Source organism: Scyliorhinus torazame, chromosome 18 (assembly GCF_047496885.1).
Source record: "Scyliorhinus torazame isolate Kashiwa2021f chromosome 18, sScyTor2.1, whole genome shotgun sequence".
In the NCBI taxonomy this organism is placed as follows: domain Eukaryota; kingdom Metazoa; phylum Chordata; class Chondrichthyes; order Carcharhiniformes; family Scyliorhinidae; genus Scyliorhinus; species Scyliorhinus torazame.
Genome location: NC_092724.1, coordinates 170446271 through 170466748, shown reverse-complemented (window position 1 = coordinate 170466748; position 20478 = coordinate 170446271). Strand labels below are relative to the sequence as shown.

General features: G+C 45.1%; 1 protein-coding gene across 3 annotated transcripts in view; it reads right to left on the bottom strand.

The window, feature by feature from the left end:
- Nucleotides 1-10444: 10444 nt before the first annotated feature.
- The window catches only part of ube2o (ubiquitin conjugating enzyme E2 O), a 202426-nt gene continuing 192392 nt past the window's right edge, over nt 10445-20478 (bottom strand). For all 3 annotated transcript variants that reach the window (XM_072483904.1, XM_072483905.1, XM_072483906.1), the window contains one exon: nt 10445-11672. In XM_072483904.1, coding sequence (XP_072340005.1) covers nt 10936-11672 — 737 coding nt within the window. In that variant the 3' untranslated portion in view covers nt 10445-10935. The remainder of the gene's footprint in view (nt 11673-20478) is intronic.

The following is a 20478-nucleotide window of genomic DNA, read 5'->3' as shown; positions in this document are numbered from 1 at the left end:
GCGGTGGGTTTGAAGGCGTAGAAAGGAATTAGAGATGTTGTGGGTGATGGGAGGGGAAGGGGAAAAGGAAGGGTGAGGGGTGAAGTGGTACGGTAGCACAGTTCTTAGCACTGTTGCTTCACAGTGCCAGGGCCAGGACCCGGCTTGGTCACTGTCTGTGCGGAGTCTGCACGTTCTCCCTGTGTCTGTGTGGGTTTCCTCCGGGTGCTCCGGTTTCCTCCCACAAAGTCTCAAAAGACGTGCTTGTTAGGTGAATTGGACATTCTGAATTCTCCCTCGGTGTATCCGAACAGGCGCCAGAATGTGGCGACTAGGGATTTCCACAATAACTTCATTGCAGTAAGCCTACTTGTGACAATAATAAAGATTATTATAAGTGTGTCATGGCAGCGCGATATAAACAGTAGAGGCAAGGGAATGTTGGGGAAAAGGGCAAGATGGGGAGGAGATATCGGAGAGGGGAGGGGATGGGTTGTGAGGGGAGGGGAGGGGATGGGTTGGGAGGGGAGGGAAAGAAAGGGAAGGAAGAGTCGTGAAAGGCAGAGGAGGTAAGGTCAGAGAGGGAATGAAAAGGGAGCGGAAGGAATGGTGGGAGGGTGGCGAAGGGGGGGGAAAGAGGACGGGTTATGGAGGGAAGGTAACGGAAATAGGGGGAAAGGAGTGAGGGACGGAAGGGAAAGGGTGGAAAGGGAGGAGGGAAGGGAGGGTTGGACAAGGTGAGATAGCTCCATGGAATGTGAAAACAAAACCTGTTGGGGAATTCCCAATATCATCAACAAAAAGATCGGAGGTTCCTGGGCATGAGTGGTTTCTTTCGGAAATCCATACCAAATTTTAGTGTGATTGCTTCACTGATTGAACTTCTGAAGAAACACAGGGAATTTCATTGGATGTCAGAATGTCAGGAGGCATTTAACAATCTGAGAACTGTGTAAACCACCACACAGAGTTGGCGACACCTGATTATGCCAAGCAATTTAAGTTGGCAATTGATGCAAGTGATGTGGATAATGATGCTGTTCTATTACAGGAAGGCAATGAAAGATAGAAAGGCCGGTTATGAAGTATGTAACCTTGGGAAGGAGTCGTTGAGTTTGATATTGGTGTTGCAACATTTTGACATTTATGTTGCGAACAAGTAATCAGAAACAATTGTACATACAAACCTTAGTCCATTAAAGTTTTTGGACAAGTTTAAAGATTGTAATGCAAGACTGTTTAGAAATTAGTTTATTGGTCCAACGTTTAACTTGAAAATTAAACATGCAGTAAGAAGAGAAAAGTGATTGCAGATGCTTTGCACGACTTTGAAATGAGAAGAATTAAACGTTCAAAGTTGGAGAAGACAAATGAACTATACTCATGCTTACATTTGCATATCTAAATGCAATAAGATATGTAACTTGGTATTAGCCGTGTTTAGTAATGAGCAATGTTTAAAGTTGAAAGGCTTGGGAAAATGAAGTTAGTTTTTCATCTTGCTTTTTATATTTAATGGTGAGATAGAAGTGTAATGACTGCAAGGCATTGGTATATAATATAAATATATATATATATATATATATATACACACACACACACACACACACAGCATTATCTTTTTAAACTCCTGGTTTAAAATACATACTTGGTGGCTGCAAAAGGTGCAATTAATCTATTGCAATTAAGATGTTGTAAAAGTGAGACAATCATTCTTTCAAACCATGTTTATGTTTACAAGGAGAGGTCTAATGGAATTTTATTCTGATTTCTGGAGATTCCCTGGAGTAGATAATTAGAAACATTGGGCAGGATTCCGCAGCCGCGTTTGCCCGGTGACGGAGAATCCTGCCCAAGGTCAATGAATTTCTCCATTGTCAGCGTCTTGCCGTGGCATTCTTGCGGCAAGTCGGGGCAGAAGATCCCAGCCCATTGTGTATAAATTTGAGTAGGTTGTGGGATTGGAGTGGGATAAAGATGATGAAGTTAACGGAAGGAGCCAGGTTGTAGCAGGAAGTTTTTGCTTAGTTAGTTTCTGGAAGCTGCAAGCTGAACAGCAGTTTTTCAGAAGGCAGGATGTTTACTGAAAGGATCTCTCTCTTTTCAAGCAGTCTTTCAAAATACTTTCTATCCAGAAAACAGCAAACAATCCTGTGATTGCTAACTTTATTTAAACGTTTTTTTTCACCCGTGATGGGCTTTGCTTGATTGGAGACAGAGAAAGTATCAGTTAGGAGTTAAGGTATTCACTATAGTTAAGAATTTTTAAGTGGTAATTGTAATCTATATTTCAATTACTTTTAAAAATAAATTTAGAGTACCCACTTGCCCGCCTCTACCACCTCCGCTGGCAAAGCGTTCCAGGCACCCACCACCCTCTGCGTAAAAAACTTTCCACGCACATCTCCCTTAAACTTTCCCCCTCTCCCCTTGAAATCGTGACCCCTTGTAATTGACACCCCCACTCTTGGAAAAAGCTTGTTGCTATCCACCCTGTACATACCTCTCAATTTTGAAGACCTCAACCAGGTCCCCCCGTCTTTCCAACGAAAACAATCCTAATCTACTCAATCTTTCTTCAAAGCTAGCACCCTCCATATCAGGCAACATCCTGGCGAACCTCCTCTGCATCCTCTCTAAAGCATCCACATCCTTCTGGCGACCAGAACTGCACGCAGTATTCCAAATGTGGCCTAACCAAAGTCCTATACAACTGTAACATGACCTGCCGACTCTTGTACTCAATACCCCGTCCGATGAAGGCAAGCATGCTGTATGTCTTCTTGACCACTCTATCGACCTGCGTTGCCACCTTCAGGGTACAATGGACCTGAACTCCCAGATCTCTCTGTACATCAATTTTCCCCAGGACTCTTCCATTGACCGTATAGTCCGTTCTTGAATTGGATCTTCCAAAATGCACCATCTCGCATTTGCCTGGATTGAACTCCATCTGCCCAACTCTCCAATCTATTTATATTTTGCTGTATTCTCTGACAGTCCTCCTCGCTATCTGCAACTCCACCAATCTTAGTATCATCTGCAAACTTGCTAATCAGACCATCTATACCTTCATCCAGATCATTTATGTATATCACAAACAACAGTGGTCCGAGCATGGATCCCTGTGGAAAACCACTAGTCACCCGTCTCCATTTTGAGACACTCCTTTCCACCACTACTCTGTGTCTCCTGTTGCCCAGCCAGTTCTTTATCCATCTAGCTAGTGCACCCTGAACCCCATGCAACTTCACTTTTTCCATCAACCTGCCATGGGAAACTTTATCAAACACCTTACTGAAGTCCATGTTTATGACATCTACAGCCCTTCCCTCATCAGTTAACGTTGTCACTTCCTCAAATTCTATTAGGTTTGTAAGACATGACCTTCCCTGCACAAAACCATGCTGCCTATCACTGATAAGTCTATTTTCTGCCAAATGTGAATAGATCCTATCCCTCAGTATCTTCTCCAACAGTTTGCCTACCACTGACATCAAGCTCACAGGTCTATAATCCCTGGATTATCCCTGCTGCCCTTCTTAAACAAGGGGACAACATTAGCAATTCTCCAGTCCTCCGGGACCTCACCCATGCTCAAGGATGCTGCAAAGATATCTGTTAAGGCCCCAGCTATTTCGTCCCTCGCTTTCCTCAGTAACCTGGGAAAGATCCCATCCGGACCTGGGGACTTGTCCACTTTAATGCCTTTTAGAATACCCAGAATTTCCCCCTTCCTTATGCAAACTTGACCAAGAGTATTTAAACATCCATCCCTCACCTCAACATCCGTCATGTCCCTCTCCTTGGTGAATACCTATGCAAAGTACTCATTAAGAATCTCACCCATTTCCTCTGACTCCACGCATAAATTCCCTCTTTTGTCTTTGAGTGGGCCAATTCTTTCTCTCGTTACCCTCTTGCTCCTTATATACGAATAAAAGGCTTTGGGATTTTCCTTAACCCTGTTAGCCAAAGATATTCCATGACCCCTTTTAGCCCTCTTTATTGCACGTTGAGATTTGTACTACTTTCCCAATATTCCTCCAAAGCTTCATCAGTTTTAAGTCGTCTAGATCTTATGTATGCTTCCTTTTTCATCTTAGCTAGTCTCACAATTCCACCTGTCATGCATGGTTCCCTAATCTTGCCATTTCTATCCCTCATTTTCACAGGGACATGTCTGTCCTGCACTCCAATCAACCTTTCCTTTAAAGACTCCCACATTTCAAATGTGGATTTACCCTTAAACAAGTGCTCCCAATCCACATTCCCTAGCTCCTGCCGAATTTTGTTATGCTTGGCCTTTCCCCAATTTAGCACTCTTTCTTTAGGACCACTCTCGCCCTTGTCCATGAGTATTCTAAAACTTACGGAATTGTGATCGCTATTCCCAAAGTAATCACCAACTGAAACTTCAACCACCTGGCCGGGATCATTCCCCAATACCAGGTCCAGTACGGCCCCTTCCCGAGTTGGACTATTTACATACTGCTCTAAAAAACTCTCCTGGATGCTCCTTACAAATTCTGCTCCATCTACGCCTCCAACACTACATGAGTCCCATTCAATGTTGGGGAAGTTAAAATCCCCCATCACGACCACCCTATTGCTCCTACATTTTTCTATAATCTGTCTACATATTTGTACCTCTACTTCACGCTCGCTTTTGGGAGGCCTGTAGTAAAGTCCCAACAATGTTAGTGCACTCTTCCTATTTCTTAGCTCTACCCATATTGCCTCAGTGCTCGAATCCTCCATCGTGCCCTCCTTAATCATAGCTGTGATATCATCTCTGACCAGTGATGCAACTCCTCCACCCCTTTTACCTCCCTCTCCATCCCTCCTGAAGCATCTATACCCTGGGATATTTAGTTGCCAGTCTTGCCCTTCCCTCAACCAAGTCTCAGTAATACCAATATCATATTCCCAGGTACTAATCCAAGCCCTAAATTCATCTGCCTTACCGGTTACACTTCTCGCATTAAAACAAATGCACCTCAGACCACCTGTCCCTTTGCGTTCATCATCTCTTCCCTGTCTACTCTTCCCCTTAGTCACATTGAGTTTATTATCTAGTACCTTACTGACTTTAGTTGCTGCCTCTTTATTGACCTCTAACTTGCTAATCTGGTTCCCATCCCCCTGCCACATTAGTTTAAAACCTCCCCAACAGTGTTAGCAAAAGCACCCCCCAGGACATTGGTTCCAGTCCTGCCAGGCATAGACCATCTGATTTGTAATGGTCCCACCGCCCCCAGAACCGGTTCCTTAGTTATGTAGGATCTTAGTTATCTATCGCATGCTGCTTTAGCTGTTTGACATGCAAGTAACCCTGTGTTGCAGCTTCACCAGGCAGACGCATAATTTTTAGATATGCTCTCCTGCACTCTTCATTGAGCCAGCTAATCCCCCAGCTTAATGGTAATGGTAGAGTGGGGCATATGCCAGACCATGAGGTCACCGATTGCAGTCATTTAATAATCTGTAGCTGCACCACAGCACTTCATGGATGCTCAGTTTTCTGTTAGATCTGTTCAAAATCTATCCCGTTTATAGTGTTGTTCGAGACAATACAATGGAGCGCGGACTTAATGTGAAGATGGGATTTATCTCTACATGGACTGTGTGGGGGTTGCTCCCGCCAGTAATGTCATGGACAGATGCATGTGAGACAAGTAGACTGGCGAGATGATCTCGGCTCATCTCGGTGAGATGATCTCGGCTCATCTCGGTGAGATGATCTCGGCACACTCGGCTAAATCGCTGGCTTTTAAAGCAGACCAAGGCAGGCCAGCAGCACGGTTCGATTCCCATACCAGCCTCCCCGAACAGGCGTTGGAATGTGGCGACTAGGGGCTTTTCACAGTAACTTCATTGAAGCCTACTTGTGACAATAAGTGATTTTCATTTCATTTTCATGATCAAGTAGGTTTTTCCCTCTTGTTGGTTCCCTCACCACCTGAAGACCATGTCTAGTTGCAATGCTAGTAGTGGTGCTATAAAATTTAATGTCACAAGTCGTGCTGGAGTTGTGGGAGGAAACCAGAGCACCCGAAGGAAACCCACGCAGGCACAGGGAGAACGTGCAGACTCCGCACAGACAGTGACCCAAGCCGGGAATCGAACCTGGGAACAGTGCTAACCACCGTGCCACCATATCGAGCTACTGGTCATCGAAGGTCACCCCACCTAGAGTACATTGTGTTCTTGACACCCTCCGTGTGCTTCAATTGGGTGGGGTAGCAGGTGGTAATCAGCAGGGCATTTCCTTGCCCATGTTTGTCTTGATGCCATGGGACCTCATTGGATTTGATGTCGTCAATGTTGAGGATTTCCAGGACAACAGCCTCCCATCTGCAGATCACTGTGCCATGACCTCTGCTGGGTTGGTCCTACTCATGAGAAAGGACACACCCAAGGTTGGCCATGGCGATGTCTGGGATATTGTGAGGTATGATTCTGTGAGTATGACCAAGGCTGTTGCTTGACTCACCTCTGTGACAGCTCTCACAGAACCACAGAAAGATACAGCGCAGAAAAGGCCCTTCGGCCCGTCCAGTCTGCACCGCTGCATGAAAGGCACCTGAGCTGCCAATTCTAATCCCATTGGCCAGCACTGGGCCCAGAGCCTCCAATGTTAAGATGTGCCGAGTGCTCATCCAGGTACTTTTTAAAGGGTGTGAGGCAACCCGCCTCTCCCACCCTCCCAGGCAGCACCTTCCAGACCCTCACCACCCTCCCAGACAGTGCGTTCCAGACCCGCCTCTCCCACCCTCCCAGGCAGTGCGTTCCAGACCCTCACCACCCTCCCAGACAGTGCGTTCCAGACCCTCACCACCCTCCCAGGCCGTGCATTCCAGACCCTCACCACCCTCCCAGGCAGCGCGTTCCAGACCCTCACCACCCTCCCAGGCAGTGCGTTCCAGACCCTCACCACCCTCCCAGACAGTGCGTTCCAGACCCTCACCACCCTCCCAGGCCGTGCATTCCAGACCCTCACCACCCTCCCAGGCAGCGCGTTCCAGACCCCCACCACCCTCCCAGGCAGTGCGTTCCAGACCCTCACCACCCTCCCAGGCCGTGCATTCCAGACCCTCACCACCCTCCCAGGCAGCGCGTTCCAGACCCCCACCACCCTCCCAGGCAGTGCGTTCCAGACCCTCACCACCCTCTGGGTTAAAAAAAACGTTCCCTCAAATCACCCTGAATGTCCCGCTCCTCATTTTGAACTCGTAACCGACCCTTCAACTAAGGGGAACAGCTGCTCCCTATCCACCCTGTCCATGACCCTCATAATCTTGTCCACCTCGATCAGGTCGCCCCTCAGTCTTCTCTGCTCCAGAGAAAACAACCCAAGCTCATCCAACCTCTCTTCATAACTGAAATGTTCCATCCCAGGCAACATCCTGGTGAATCTCCTGTGCACCCCCTCCTGTGCAATCACATCCTTCCTATAATGTGGTGACCAGAATTGCACACAGTGCTCCAGCTGTGGCCTCACCAAAGTTCTATATAACTCCAACATGACTTCCTTGGTTTTATAATCTATGCCTCGATTGATAAAAGGCCTTTTTCACCACCCTATTAACCTGCCCTTTACAAACACACCAAGGTCTTTGTTCCTCAGGACTTCCCAGTGTCAGGCCATTCATTGAATATTTCCTTGTCAAATAGCTCTTTCCAAAGTGCAACACCTCACACTTTTCAGGATTAAATTCCATCTGCCACTTTTCTGCCCGTTTGACCATCCCGTCTATATATTCCTGTAACCCAAGTCACTCAGCCTCACTTAACCACCCGGCCTATCTTTGTGTCATCTGCAAACTTACTGATCTTACCCCCCACAGTCATTCAAGCCGTTTATATAAATGACAAAAAGGGGACTCAGCACAGATCCCTGTGGCATGTCCCTGGACACTGGCTTCCAGTCACTAAAGCAGCCGCCTGTCATCACCCTCTGTCTCAGACAGCTTTGAATCCACCTGATCAAGTTCCCTGTATCCCAGGTGCATTTGCCTTTTTTATAAGTCTACCATGTGAGACCTTGTCAAATGCGTTGCAGAAATCCATGTAAACTACATCAACTGCACTATCATAAAGAACAAAGAAATGTACAGCACAGGAACAGGCCCCTTCGGCCCTCCAAGCCCGTGCCGACCATGCTGCCCGACTAAACTACAATCTTCTACACTTCCTGGGTCCGTATCCCTCTATTCCCATCCTATTCATGTATTTGTCAAGATGCCCTTAAATGTCACTATCGTCCCTGCTTCCACCACCTCCTCCGGTAGCGAGTTCCAGACACCCACTACCGTGTAAAAAACGTGCCTCGTACATCTATTCTAAACCTTGCCCCTCGCACCTTAAACCTATGCCCCCTAGTAATTGACCCCTCTACCCCGGGGAAAAGCCTCTGACTATCCACTCTGTCTATGCCCCTCATAATTTTGTAGACCTCTATCAGGTCGCCCCTCAACCTCCGTCATTCCAGTGAGAACAAATCAAGTTTATTCAACTGCTCCTCATAGCTAATGCCCTCCATACCAGGCAACATTCTGGAAAATCTCTTCTGCACCCTCTCTAAAGCCTCCACATCCTTGGTAGTGTGGCGACCAGAATTGAACACTATACTCCAAGTGTTGCCTAACTAAGGTTCTATACAGCTGCAACATGACTTGCCAATTCTTATACTCAATGCCTCGGCCAATGAAGGCAAGCATGCCGTATGCCTTCTTGACTACCTTCTCCACCTGTGTTGCCCCTTTCAGTGACCTGTGGATCTGTACACCTAGATCTCTCCGACTTTCAATACTCTTTCAATGAAAATCACTTATTGTCACAAGTAGGCTTCAAATGAAGTTACTGTGAAAAGCCCCTAGTCGCCACATTCCAGCACCTGTTCGGGGAGGCTGTTACGGGAATTGAACTGTGCTGCTGGCCTGCCTGGGTCTGCTTTCAAAGCCAGCAATTTAGCCCTGCTAAACAGCCCCTACCATTCACTGTATATTCCCTACCTCACATTTGTCCGGATTAAACTCCATCTGCCATCTCTCCGCCCAAGTCTCCAAACAATCTAAATCCTGCTGTATCCTCCGACAGTCCTCATCACTATCCGCAATTCCACCAACCTTTGTGTCGTTTGCAAACTTACTAATCAGACCAGTTACAATTTCCTCCAAATCATTTACACACAGCAAAGGTCCCAGCACTGATCCCTGTGGAACACCACTAGTCACAGCCCTCCAATTAGAAAAGCATCCTTCCATTGCTGCTCTCTGCCTTCTATGACCTAGCCAGTTCTGTATCCACCTTGCCAGCTCACCCCTGATCCCGTGTGACTTCACCTTTTGTACTAGTCTACCATGAGGGACCTTGTCAAAGGCCTTACTGAAGTCCATATAGACAACATCCACTGCCCTACCTGCATCAATCATCTTTGTGACCTCTTCGAAAAACTCTATCAAGTTAGTGAGACACGACCCCCCTTCACAAAACCATGCCGCCTCTCACTAATACGTCCATTTGCTTCCAAATGGGAGTAGATCCTGTCTCGAAGAATTCTCTCCAGTAATTTCCCTACCACTGACATAAGGCTCACCGGCCTGTAGTTCCCTGGAAAATCCTTGCTACCCTTCTTAAACAGAGGAACAACATTGGCTATTCTCCAGTCCTCCGGGACATCACCTGAAGATAGTGAGGATCCAAAGATTTCTGTCAAGGCCTCAGCAATTTCCTCTCTAGCCTTCTTCAGTATTCTGGGGTAGATCCCATCAGGCCCTGGGGACTTATCTACCTTAATATTTTTCAAGACGCCCAACACCTCACCTTGTCTTTTTGGATCTCAATGTGACCCAGGCTATCTACACACCCTTCTCCAGACTCAACATCCACCAATTCTTTCTCATCTGCACAATTAAGTCACGTGATCAGCAAATTCAATCAAATTTGTTAGGCATGACCTCCCTCTGACAAAGCCATGCTGACTATTCCTAATCAAACATTTCCTCTCCAAGTGGAGATAGATTTTCTCCTTCAGAATTTTCTCCATTAGTTTCCCTACCACTGACGTGAGACTCATTGGCCTGTAGTTCCATGGCTTATCCTTTCAGTCTTTCTTAAATAGTGGGACCACATCAGCTGTTCTCCAGTCCTCTGGTACCTCTCCTGTGGCCAGGTAAGAATTAAAAATTTGGATCCTTCTGCACTGTAATTTCTATGATTCTATGATGTAATCCAAAGGGGGAACTTTACAACTCTAAACAACATTTAGTTTCAATGACCAAAATGAGTTATTTACATTTGTGCAATAGATCAGACTTTTAAATTATTCGGAATGTCTTGCCATCACGGCAACTATGTTCTACACTTGCACCTACTCCCCAGATTTTGATAATACTGGGCAGTACTGGTGGTTTGTAATCTGTAATCACAGTAAAAACATGAAGTCAAAAGGTGGAAACCCTTGTCCAGAGAAATCTTTAAGGCCAATTTAATTGTAAATTCTTATATTACACTCGTATAAGGCAACTGAAAATAAATTTTTAAAAGCACTCACAGGAACAATCTACATGAATAGGAAGAAACCGAGCGTTTGGAACTTAATCAAGCCCACACCTGCAGACATTTAACTTTAGATTAAATACTGTTTACATCTCAAGCTACAAATTCAGGTTTAACATTATTGGAAGAAACATTTATCAATGAAATTTGTACATCTCTATGGTGTCAGTTTGCAGCCATTCCAAGGCCAGCGATGCAGTTTACCAGACATTTCATGCTTTAAAATGCTCAGGCTGGGCCCCCCCCCCCCAACCCCGTCATTTTCATTCATCGTACTCCACTCCAAATACAAAAAGTGAGCAGTCTTGATTTGCTCACAAGCCTTTTGTTTTAATATTACACAATTATCAAAAGTCTAGAAAACTTTGTAAACCTGTAGGATCGATACTGTGCTCATCTCTCCTCTCGTCGCTCTGGAATTCCAGACTCAATTAAGGTTGCCTTATACTGCTGCAGGCAGCCACAGATGCTTTTTACAAACCCTTTGGAGAGGGGAAACAGTGGGAATCCTATGTCAGGGTAACCACGCTTCTCAGGGAGGAAGCTCCTATAACTCTTTCGCCTCCTTTTTGGCTTGACAACAGCTTGTGACGATCCCTTCTGTTCTAAAGTTAGGGAACAAGTTTCAGTTGGTAGTTGTTCAGTAGAATCAGTCTCTAGACATATATTTTCATCTGAACCAGCTTCTGCTAAAAACCTCTGCTGCATATCGCTCACATGGTCATCAGAATTTTCTACTCCAAGTCCCTTAGTGGCCTGAACAGATTCAGCAACCATCTGTGCTGCAGATGGCGGGAGCGGCTCCACTTGACTCTCGGTTGTATCAGAAGAGATCGGAATAGGCTCATCATCAGCACTATTGTTAAGTTCAATGCTTCTTTGGATCATTTCATTGATTTCCAGCCAAGACTCCATTCTATATACAAGTCGCCACCCATTGGTGCCGAAGTGCTCTTTTATTTCTTGTTCAAATATTTCCACAGGTTTCTGAACGAGCTGAGTCATAGATTGCACCAGTTTTATAAGAGCCATCTCATTGTAACATCGACTGTTCTCATAACCCTCCTGAAGGCCACGGTCACTGTCAAACCCAGCCTCATTGTAATAAGGCTCATTTACGAGGATCAGCCCTGTAGAATCAATCATTGAGTATTTAGAATTAAGTTCTGATAGCAAAAAATAAATAAAATAATGATCCACAAACATTTCACAGAATTAACAGCAGATAATGTAACTCTAATATTCCCTGGCAAAAATACAAGACTGGATTAGGGTTTGGGATACTGCGTTCTCGCGGCAAACTTGAATTGCACCAGTTTTACGATCCCCTTGCGGTCCGTAAAGCGAGATGCAACTCAGTGTTTCACGCCATGTAAATTTATGCATAGTGTGGAATGAGGGGGATTCCCAGGAAGCCCCACGATCGGGCCACCATCTTGAGCAGGTGACCAGATAATAAGGTCAGGGGTGCCCCAACCAGCACCCCCACCTCCCCCTACTACATGGGTCCCAGGTGAGGGCACCCAGGAAATCCAGGCATTGGGGGCTGGGGTGCAGTGCGGTGCTTTTGTGGTCCTGGCGCGGTGGGCCAAGGGAGGCATCGATTGCAGAGGCCGCAAGTGAACTACGCTCATGTGATTCCTGGCCGTGAGGATCGGAGAATCGCGGGAGGGCAGAGCATAGGGTGCTGGGCCCACTAAATAGATTTATTTACATGCTCCCGCTAGCGTGGAGCCCGTTCATGTCACCAGCGGAAGGTTTGGGCACCGATCCCAATTTTGTCCCAATGCCCGATTCTCCGTCCCTTCAGGGAACATATTCTGGGCATTCCAGGACAAAGGATCCAGCACACAGAGTTTGCATCTTGGCTGCACATTTGGTCCACCTCAATTTCTGATCTAAAAGGTTTTCTTACTTTTCTTTCATGGGACATGTTGCCGGCATGGTCAACATCTGCTACCCATCTCTCATTGCCCTTATAGTGGCTTGCTTGCCATTTCAGAGGGCAGCTAAGAGTCAACTACATTGCTGTGGGTCTGGAGTCATATGTAGGTGAGACCGGATAAGGGTAGAAGATTTCCTTCGCTACTTTGGTGGGTCTATCTTATCAGTCGCACAGGACATAGCAATGGCGATGGTGGTGTCTGGGGCATTATCCTCATGGAATCAAACCTTATAGACAATGTGTCAGGCTGTTACTTGACTAGTCTGTGATATAGCTGTCCCAATATTGGCACAAGCCCCAGATGTTAGTGAGAACGATGAGTGGTCACCGTTTAGACTTTGTAGTGGTTTGAAACACAGTAGTTAGCACTATTGCTTCACAGCTCCAGGATACCAGGTTTGATTCCCGGCTTGGGTCACTCTCTGTGCGGAGTCGAAATGTTCTTCCAGTGTCTGCGTGGGTTTCCTCCCACAGTCCAAAGATGTGCAGGTTAGGTAGATTGGCCATGCTAAATTTTCCTGAGTGTCCAAAAATGTTGGGCGGAGTTACTGGGATAGGGAGAGGTGCTCTTCCCAGGGGTTGTGCAGACTCAATGGGCCGAATGACTTCCTTCTGCACTGTAAATTCTATGATTCTATAACTGAGCGGCTTGCTAGGCCATTTCAGAGGGCATTTATGAGACAACCACATTGCTGTGGGTCTGAAATCACATTTAGGCCAGACCAGGTAATGGTGACAGAACTTTTCCAATTAAGGGGCAATTTAGTGTGGCCAATCCACCTACCCTGCAGATCATTGGGTTGTGGGGGTGGAACCCACACAGACATGGGGAGAATGTGCAAACTCCACACGGATACTGACCCGGGGCCGGGATCGAACCTGGGTCCTCAGCACCATGAGCCACCACTGGCGCCATCCAAGACTAGCTTTTTAATTCCAGATTTTTATTCTCCAGGATAGGAAAGAAAGGAGGAGAGGTAGCAGTATCATTAAGTAAAACATTAGAGAGGATGTCCTAGAGTGATCAAGGACTGAATCCATTTGGTTAGGGCCAAGAGAAAACAGCACCATTACATCCCTGAGTGCATTCTACAGGTGAAGAAAATTTCGGAGATCAAATTTATAAGGGAAATTACAGAGGTGGAAGAACTATTGAGTATTTATAATGGGGGATTTTAATTATCCAAATATAAACGGAGGTATTAATAGTGCAAAGGGCAAGAGGGGCTAGAGTTTCTAATGTAATCAGGAGAATTGTTTACATTTATATGTTTAAGTCCAATAAGGAAGGAGGTATTACTGAATCTGGTCTTGGGAATGGCGTGGGTCAATTGAATGAAGTGTTAGTAAGGAAACATTTAGGAAATAGTGATCATAGCATCACAAGATTGAACTGACCTGGGCTGTCAAAAAGTACAAGAAACAATCAAGGGTAAAAATAAATAATTTGGGGGATGGGGGTCAACTGAGAACAGAACTGCCCCAGATACCCTAGTTACCCTATTAGGTTACCCTAATGTCACATACATCAACGCTACATTCCCAAGGGGGAGAAAGGTAGGGCAAATATATCCGGAGCTCTTGGATGAGGTAAAAGAAAGTAAAATGGGTAAAGATGTCAGATAGATAATACAAGTAAGAATCAGGCTGAATACAGCAAGTTCAAAGGGAAAGTGATAAAGGAAATCAGAAAAGCAAAAAGAGAGTATGGGAAAATGCTGGCAACTAATATAAAAAGTCCAAAGTCTTTTTTAGGCATACAAGTAGAAAGGGTGGTAAAAGGGATGGGCAGATGAGGAATTAATAAGTTATTCTGTGAAACATCAAGGCAGAAGGCACGGCTGAGGTACAAAATTAATATTTGCAACCATCTTTCCAAAGGAAGATGCCAACGTCATTGTGAAAGAGGGAAGCAGATGAAATACTGCACAGGCTAAAAACTGGTGAAGAGATTTCAGAAAAACCACTATTTAAAATTAATAAGTCACCTGACCTAGATTAGATGCACCAGAGGATGCTGAAAGTAGTACGGGTGGAAATTGCAGAGGCATGGACCAGAACTTTCCAATCCTCCTTAGATACCAGAGGACTGGAGAATTGTAAATGTTACACTCTTGTTTAATAAAGGGTGTTGGGATAAACCAAGTGACTACAGGCCAATAAAAGTGAAATACTACAGATGCTGAAAAGCTGAAAGAAAAACAGAAAATTCTGGATAAACTCAGCAAGTCTGGCAACATCTGTGGAGAGAAACAGAGTTAACGTTTCAAGTCTAAATGATCCTTCTACAGACTAGAGATCAATCAGTTTAACCTCAGGAGGTGGGAAAGCTTTTAGTAACAATAATTACGGACAAAATTATCAGTCGCTTGGACAAATGTGGATTGTCCATTCTAAATTATCCGCAAGAAGTTAATGGTGGGCTGCCTTCTGGAGCAACTACAATCCACATGGTGTACATACAGCTACAGGTTATTCATGAAGACCCTGCCTTCTCAACCTTGCCCCTCACCTGAGGTGTGGTGGTCCTCAGGTTAAATCACCAGCAGTCAGCTCTCCCCCTCAAAGGGAAAGCAGCCTATGGTCATTCCTATGGCAACGTTACCTTTTACAGCTACACGGAGAGTGTTCCAGGATTTTGTTACAGCAAGAGTGAAGGAAGAATGATATATTTCTCTGTCAGGATGGAGTGGGAACTTGCAGGTAGTTTTGATGTTTCCATACACCTGCTGCTTTTGCTTTTAAGGTCCCGGTCAAAGGAGTCTTGTGAATTGCTGCAGTACCAGTTGTAGATGATACTCACTGCTGCTACTTTGCACCAGTATTAGAGTGAATCTTTAAGCTGTTGGGTGGAGAGGGTTCCGATCAAGGGGACAGCTTTGCCTGGGATACTGTTACGTTTCGCCGAGTGCTGTTGGAGCTGCATTCATCCAGGCAAGTGGAGTATTCGATTACATTCCTGACTAGTGCCTTCGACAGGTTTTGGAGAGTCAGGATGAGAGTTACTCACTACAGAATTGCCAGCTTTTGACCTGTTTTTGAAGCCCCAGTATTTATATCTAACCATTTACTCTTGGGCATTCAATGGTATTACCATCACTGAATCCCTCACTTGTCAACATCCTAGAGATTAGCCTTGACCAGAAACTGAACTGGACAAGCCATAGAAACACCGGCTCTGGGCACAACTCTATGGAAGCTTCTTAGACTATAAGTGAGCAAGATAAACATGAAATTGTATTGGCATATCACAAACTGCCTCAAAAGAAACAAAGCAATATGCTCATTGCCATTGAATCCTTTGAGACCCAATGATTCATCTCTTTACTCCCTGAAAGGACGAGTCTAGCAATTAGTTTTGATGGATAAAGCGCTCCCCAGTTGAAGAAAGGCTATTTTAAAAGCTTTCAAATCCTGACTTTTGCAAGTAAAATAAATTACCTAACCCGAAAAAAAATAGCAGATAGATAGTAGATAGAAAAATAGTAGGGCTACCTGGACTGGGGATTTAAACAAACATTCCTTCAGAGAACAAAAGCACCACTGGAAAAATGGTACAGTCACAGCTAACTAGAAACATTAAGGATAGCATTAGATTAAACAAAGACTTGATAGTTGCCAAAAAGATGGAGGATCTAAAGCTATCAGCAAGAAATGGCCAAGAAATTGAAAGAGGGTCATAGAATGAGTGTAAAGTAACATAGCTTTAGAAGTACATAAAAAAAGGAAAAGACTAGTGAAAGCAAAGCAGTCAGGAAAAATTATAATGGGAAATGTTAAAGAGGCTCAACAAATATTTTGTTTCCATCTTCATAGCAGAAAACACACAGTACAGACTGGAAATAGTGGGGAACCCAGGGACTAATGACAGTGAGGACCTTAAAGTACTCAACAAATTAGTAGAAAAGGGATTACTGGAACCAAAATCTGACAAATCCCTGGACATGATAGGGGTAGGAGGAGGCCATTCGGCCCTTCAAGCCTGCTCCACCATGCATTATCATGGCTGATCATTCAAATCAATAGCCTGATCCAGACTTCCCTCCATATCCTTTCATTCCTGTCCCCCTCCTCCAAGTGCTATATCTAACTGCTTCTTGAAAACATACAATGCTTTGGCCTCAACTACTTCCTGTGGTAATGAATTCCATAGGCCGACCACTCTCTGGGTGAAGAGATGTCTCATTTCTATCCTCAGAATGTGATCCCTGGTTCTGGACACCCCCACCATTGGGAACATCCTTTTTGCATTAACCCGGTCTAGTCCTGTTAGAATTTTATAGGTTTCTATGAGATCCCCCCTCATTCTCATCAACTCCAGCGAATGCGATCCTAACCGACTCAATGTCTCCTCATACATCAGCCCTGCTGTCCAGGAATCAATCTGGTAATGCTTTGTTGCAGTCTCTCTAGAGCAAAAACATCCTTCCTCAAATAAGGAGACCAGAACTGCACACAATGCTCCAGATGAGGTCTCACCAAGGCTCTGTATAATTGCATCAAGACATCCCTGCTCCTGTACTCGAATCCTCTCGCTGTGAAGTCCAACATACCATTTGCCGCCTTTACCACCTGCTGTACCTGCATGCTGACCTTTACCACCTGCTGTACCTGCATGCTGACCTTCAGTGTCTGGTGTACAAGTACACCCAGGTCCCGCTACACATTGTCCCCTCTCAATTTATAGCCATTCAGATGATAATCTGCCTTCATTTTATTGTTACCAAAGTGGATAATCTCACATTTATCCATATTACAGTGCATCTGTCAAGCATTTACCCACTCACTCAGCTTATCCAAATGACACGGAAACATATCTGCACCCTCCCACCGAGCCTGGACACCTCTGCTGAATCTTTTCTGCAGTTGCTCTAATGCTTTCACATTCTTTTGAAAGTGCGGCACCCAGAACTAGATGCCATATTCCAGTTGAAGTTGATCCAATGTTCTGTACAAATTCAACCTAACCTTCTTGCTTTATATAACTTTGCTCACAGGTTTGTTGTACAGCAATTTATCAATGCCGTGGAGTGTCTCATCAGCAGCATTGCCCTGGTCAACCCAGTTGCCTCATCAAAAAACTCCAGCAAGTTAGTTAAACACAATTAGCTCTAAACAAATCTGCATCGGTTTTCCTTGATTAACCCACATTTACCCAAGTGATCATAAACTTTGCCTTGAATTAATGTTTTCAGAAGTTTCACCACCACAGATGTTAAGCTGACTGGTCTGTAGTGGTTAGGTTTATCTTCACACCTTGTTTTGGACATCTGCATTTCTCCAGTAGTCTGGCACCACGCAAGTCTAAGGACGATTGGAAAAGTATGGCCAGGGCCTCTGCAATTTCTACACGCGTCTCCCTCAGTATCATTGGATGTATCCTATGTCAGGAATAAGCGAATGACTAGGGAAAGAGTAGGACCAGTCAAGGACAGGGTAGGGAAATTGTGTGTGGAGTCTGAAGAGATAGGCGAGATACTAAATGAATATTTTTCGTCAGTATTCACTCAGGAAAAAGATAATGTTGTGGAGGAGAATGCTGAGCCCCAGGCTAATAGAATAGATGGCATTGAGGTACGTAGGGAAGAGGTGTTGGCAATTCTGGACAGGCTGAAAATAGATAAGTCCCGGGACCTGATGGGATTTATCCTAGGATTCTCTGGGAGGCCAGGGAAGAGATTGCTGGACCTTTGGCTTTGATCTTTATGTCATCATTGGCTACAGGAATAGTGCCAGAGGACTGGAGGATAGCAAATGTGGTCCCTTTGTTCAAAAAGGGGAGCAGAGACAACCCCGGCAACTATAGACCGGTGAGCCTCACGTCTGTAGTGGGTAAAGTCTTGGAGGGGATTATAAGAGACAAGATTTATAATCATCTAGATAGGAATAATATGATCAGGGATAGTCAGCATGGCTTTGTGAAGGGTAGGTCATGCCTCACAAACCTTATCGAGTTCTTTGAGAAGGTGACTGAACAGGTAGACGAGGGTAGAGCAGTTGATGTGGTGTATATGGATTTCAGCAACGCGTTTGATAAGGTTCCCCACAGTAGGCTATTGCAAAAAATACGGAGGCTGGGGATTGAGGGTGATTTAGAGATGTGGATCAGAAATTGGCTAGCTGAAAGAAGACAGAGGGTGGTGGTTGATGGGAAATGTTCAGAATGGAGTACAGTCACAAGTGGAGTACCACAAGGATCTGTTCTGGGGCCGTTGCTGTTTGTCATTTTTATCAATGACCTAAAGGAAGGCGCAGAAGGGTGGGTGAGTAAATTTGCAGACGATACTAAAGTCGGTGGTGTTGTCGATAGTGTGGAAGGATGTAGCAGGTTACAGAGGGACATAGATAAGCTGCAGAGCTGGGCTGAGAGGTGGCAAATGGAGTTTAATGTAGAGAAGTGTGAGGTGATTCACTTTGGAAGGAATAACAGGAATGCGGAATATTTGGCTAATGGTAAAGTTCTTGAAAGTGTGGATGAGCAGAGGGATCTAGGTGTCCATGTACATAGATCCCTGAAAGTTGCCACCCAGGTTGATAGGGTTGTGAAGAAGGCCTATGGAGTGTTGGCCTTTATTGGTAGAGGGATTGAGTTCCGGATTCGGGAAGTCATGTTGCAGCTGTACAGAACTCTGGTACGGCCGCATTTGGAGTATTGCGTACAGTTCTGGTCACCGCATTATAGGAAGGACGTGGAGGCTTTGGAGCGGGTACAGAGGAGATTTACCAGGATGTTGCCTGGTATGGAGGGAAAATCTTATGAGGAAAGGCTGATGGACTTGAGGTTGTTTTCGTTGGAGAGAAGAAGGTTAAGAGGAGACTTAATAGAGGCATACAAAATGATCAGGGGGTTGGATAGGGTGGACAGTGAGAGCCTTCTCCCGCGGATGGATATGGCTGGCACGAGGGGACATAACTTTAAACTGAGGGGTAATAGATATAGGACAGAGGTCAGAGGTAGGTTCTTTACGCAAAGAGTAGTGAGGCCGTGGAATGCCCTACCTGCTACAGTGGTGAACTCGCCAACATTGAGGGCATTTAAGGGTTTATTGGATAAACATATGGATGATAATGGCATAGTGTAGGTTAGATGGCTTTTGTTTCGGTGCAACATCGTGGGCCGAAGGGCCTGTACTGCGCTGTAATGTTCTATGTTCTATGTATCCCATCTTGTCTTGGTTCCTTATCAACTCAAGTGCAGGCAGGCTATCTAATACCACCTACTTCCCAATTTTCAATCCTTCTAGTGACTAAATTACCTCCTCTTTCACCATGACCTGCACAGCATCTTCCTCCTTGGTAAAGACTTCATTTAAATATTCATTTAATACCTCAGCCATGTCCCCTGCCTACATGTGGAAATCCCCTTTTTGTTCCCTAATCGACCCCACTCCTCCTTTACCATTTTATAATTATTTATATGCCTAGAGTTCAGTTAAGTGACCAGAAGAAAAAGGTGGCATATGGAGTATAATGTAGGGAAGAGTGAAATATTCCTCTTTTGGTCAGAAAGATGGAATTGTAGAATATTTTTTCAAAGTAGTGTTGATAATGCATCAGAATTTGGGTGTTCTTGCACAAAAAAGTTTTTTTTTGTATTTTTAAAATAAATTTAGAGTACATAGAACATAGAAAATACAGCACAGAACAGGCCCTTCGGCCCACGATGTTGTGCCGAACCTTTGTCCTAGATTAATCATAGATTATCATTGAATTTACAGTGCAGGAGGCCATTCGGCCCTTTGAGTCTGCACCGGCTCTTGGAAAGAGCACCCTACCCAAACTCAACACCTCCACCCAACAACAAGGGCAATTTGGACATTAAGGGCAATTTATCATTGGCCAATTCACCTGACCCGCACATCTTGGGACTGTGGGAGGAAACCGGAGCACCCGGAGGAAACCCACGCAGACACGGGGAGGGCGTGCAGACTCCGCACAGACAGTGACCCAAGCCGGAATCGAACCTGGGACCCTGGAGCTGTGAAGCAATT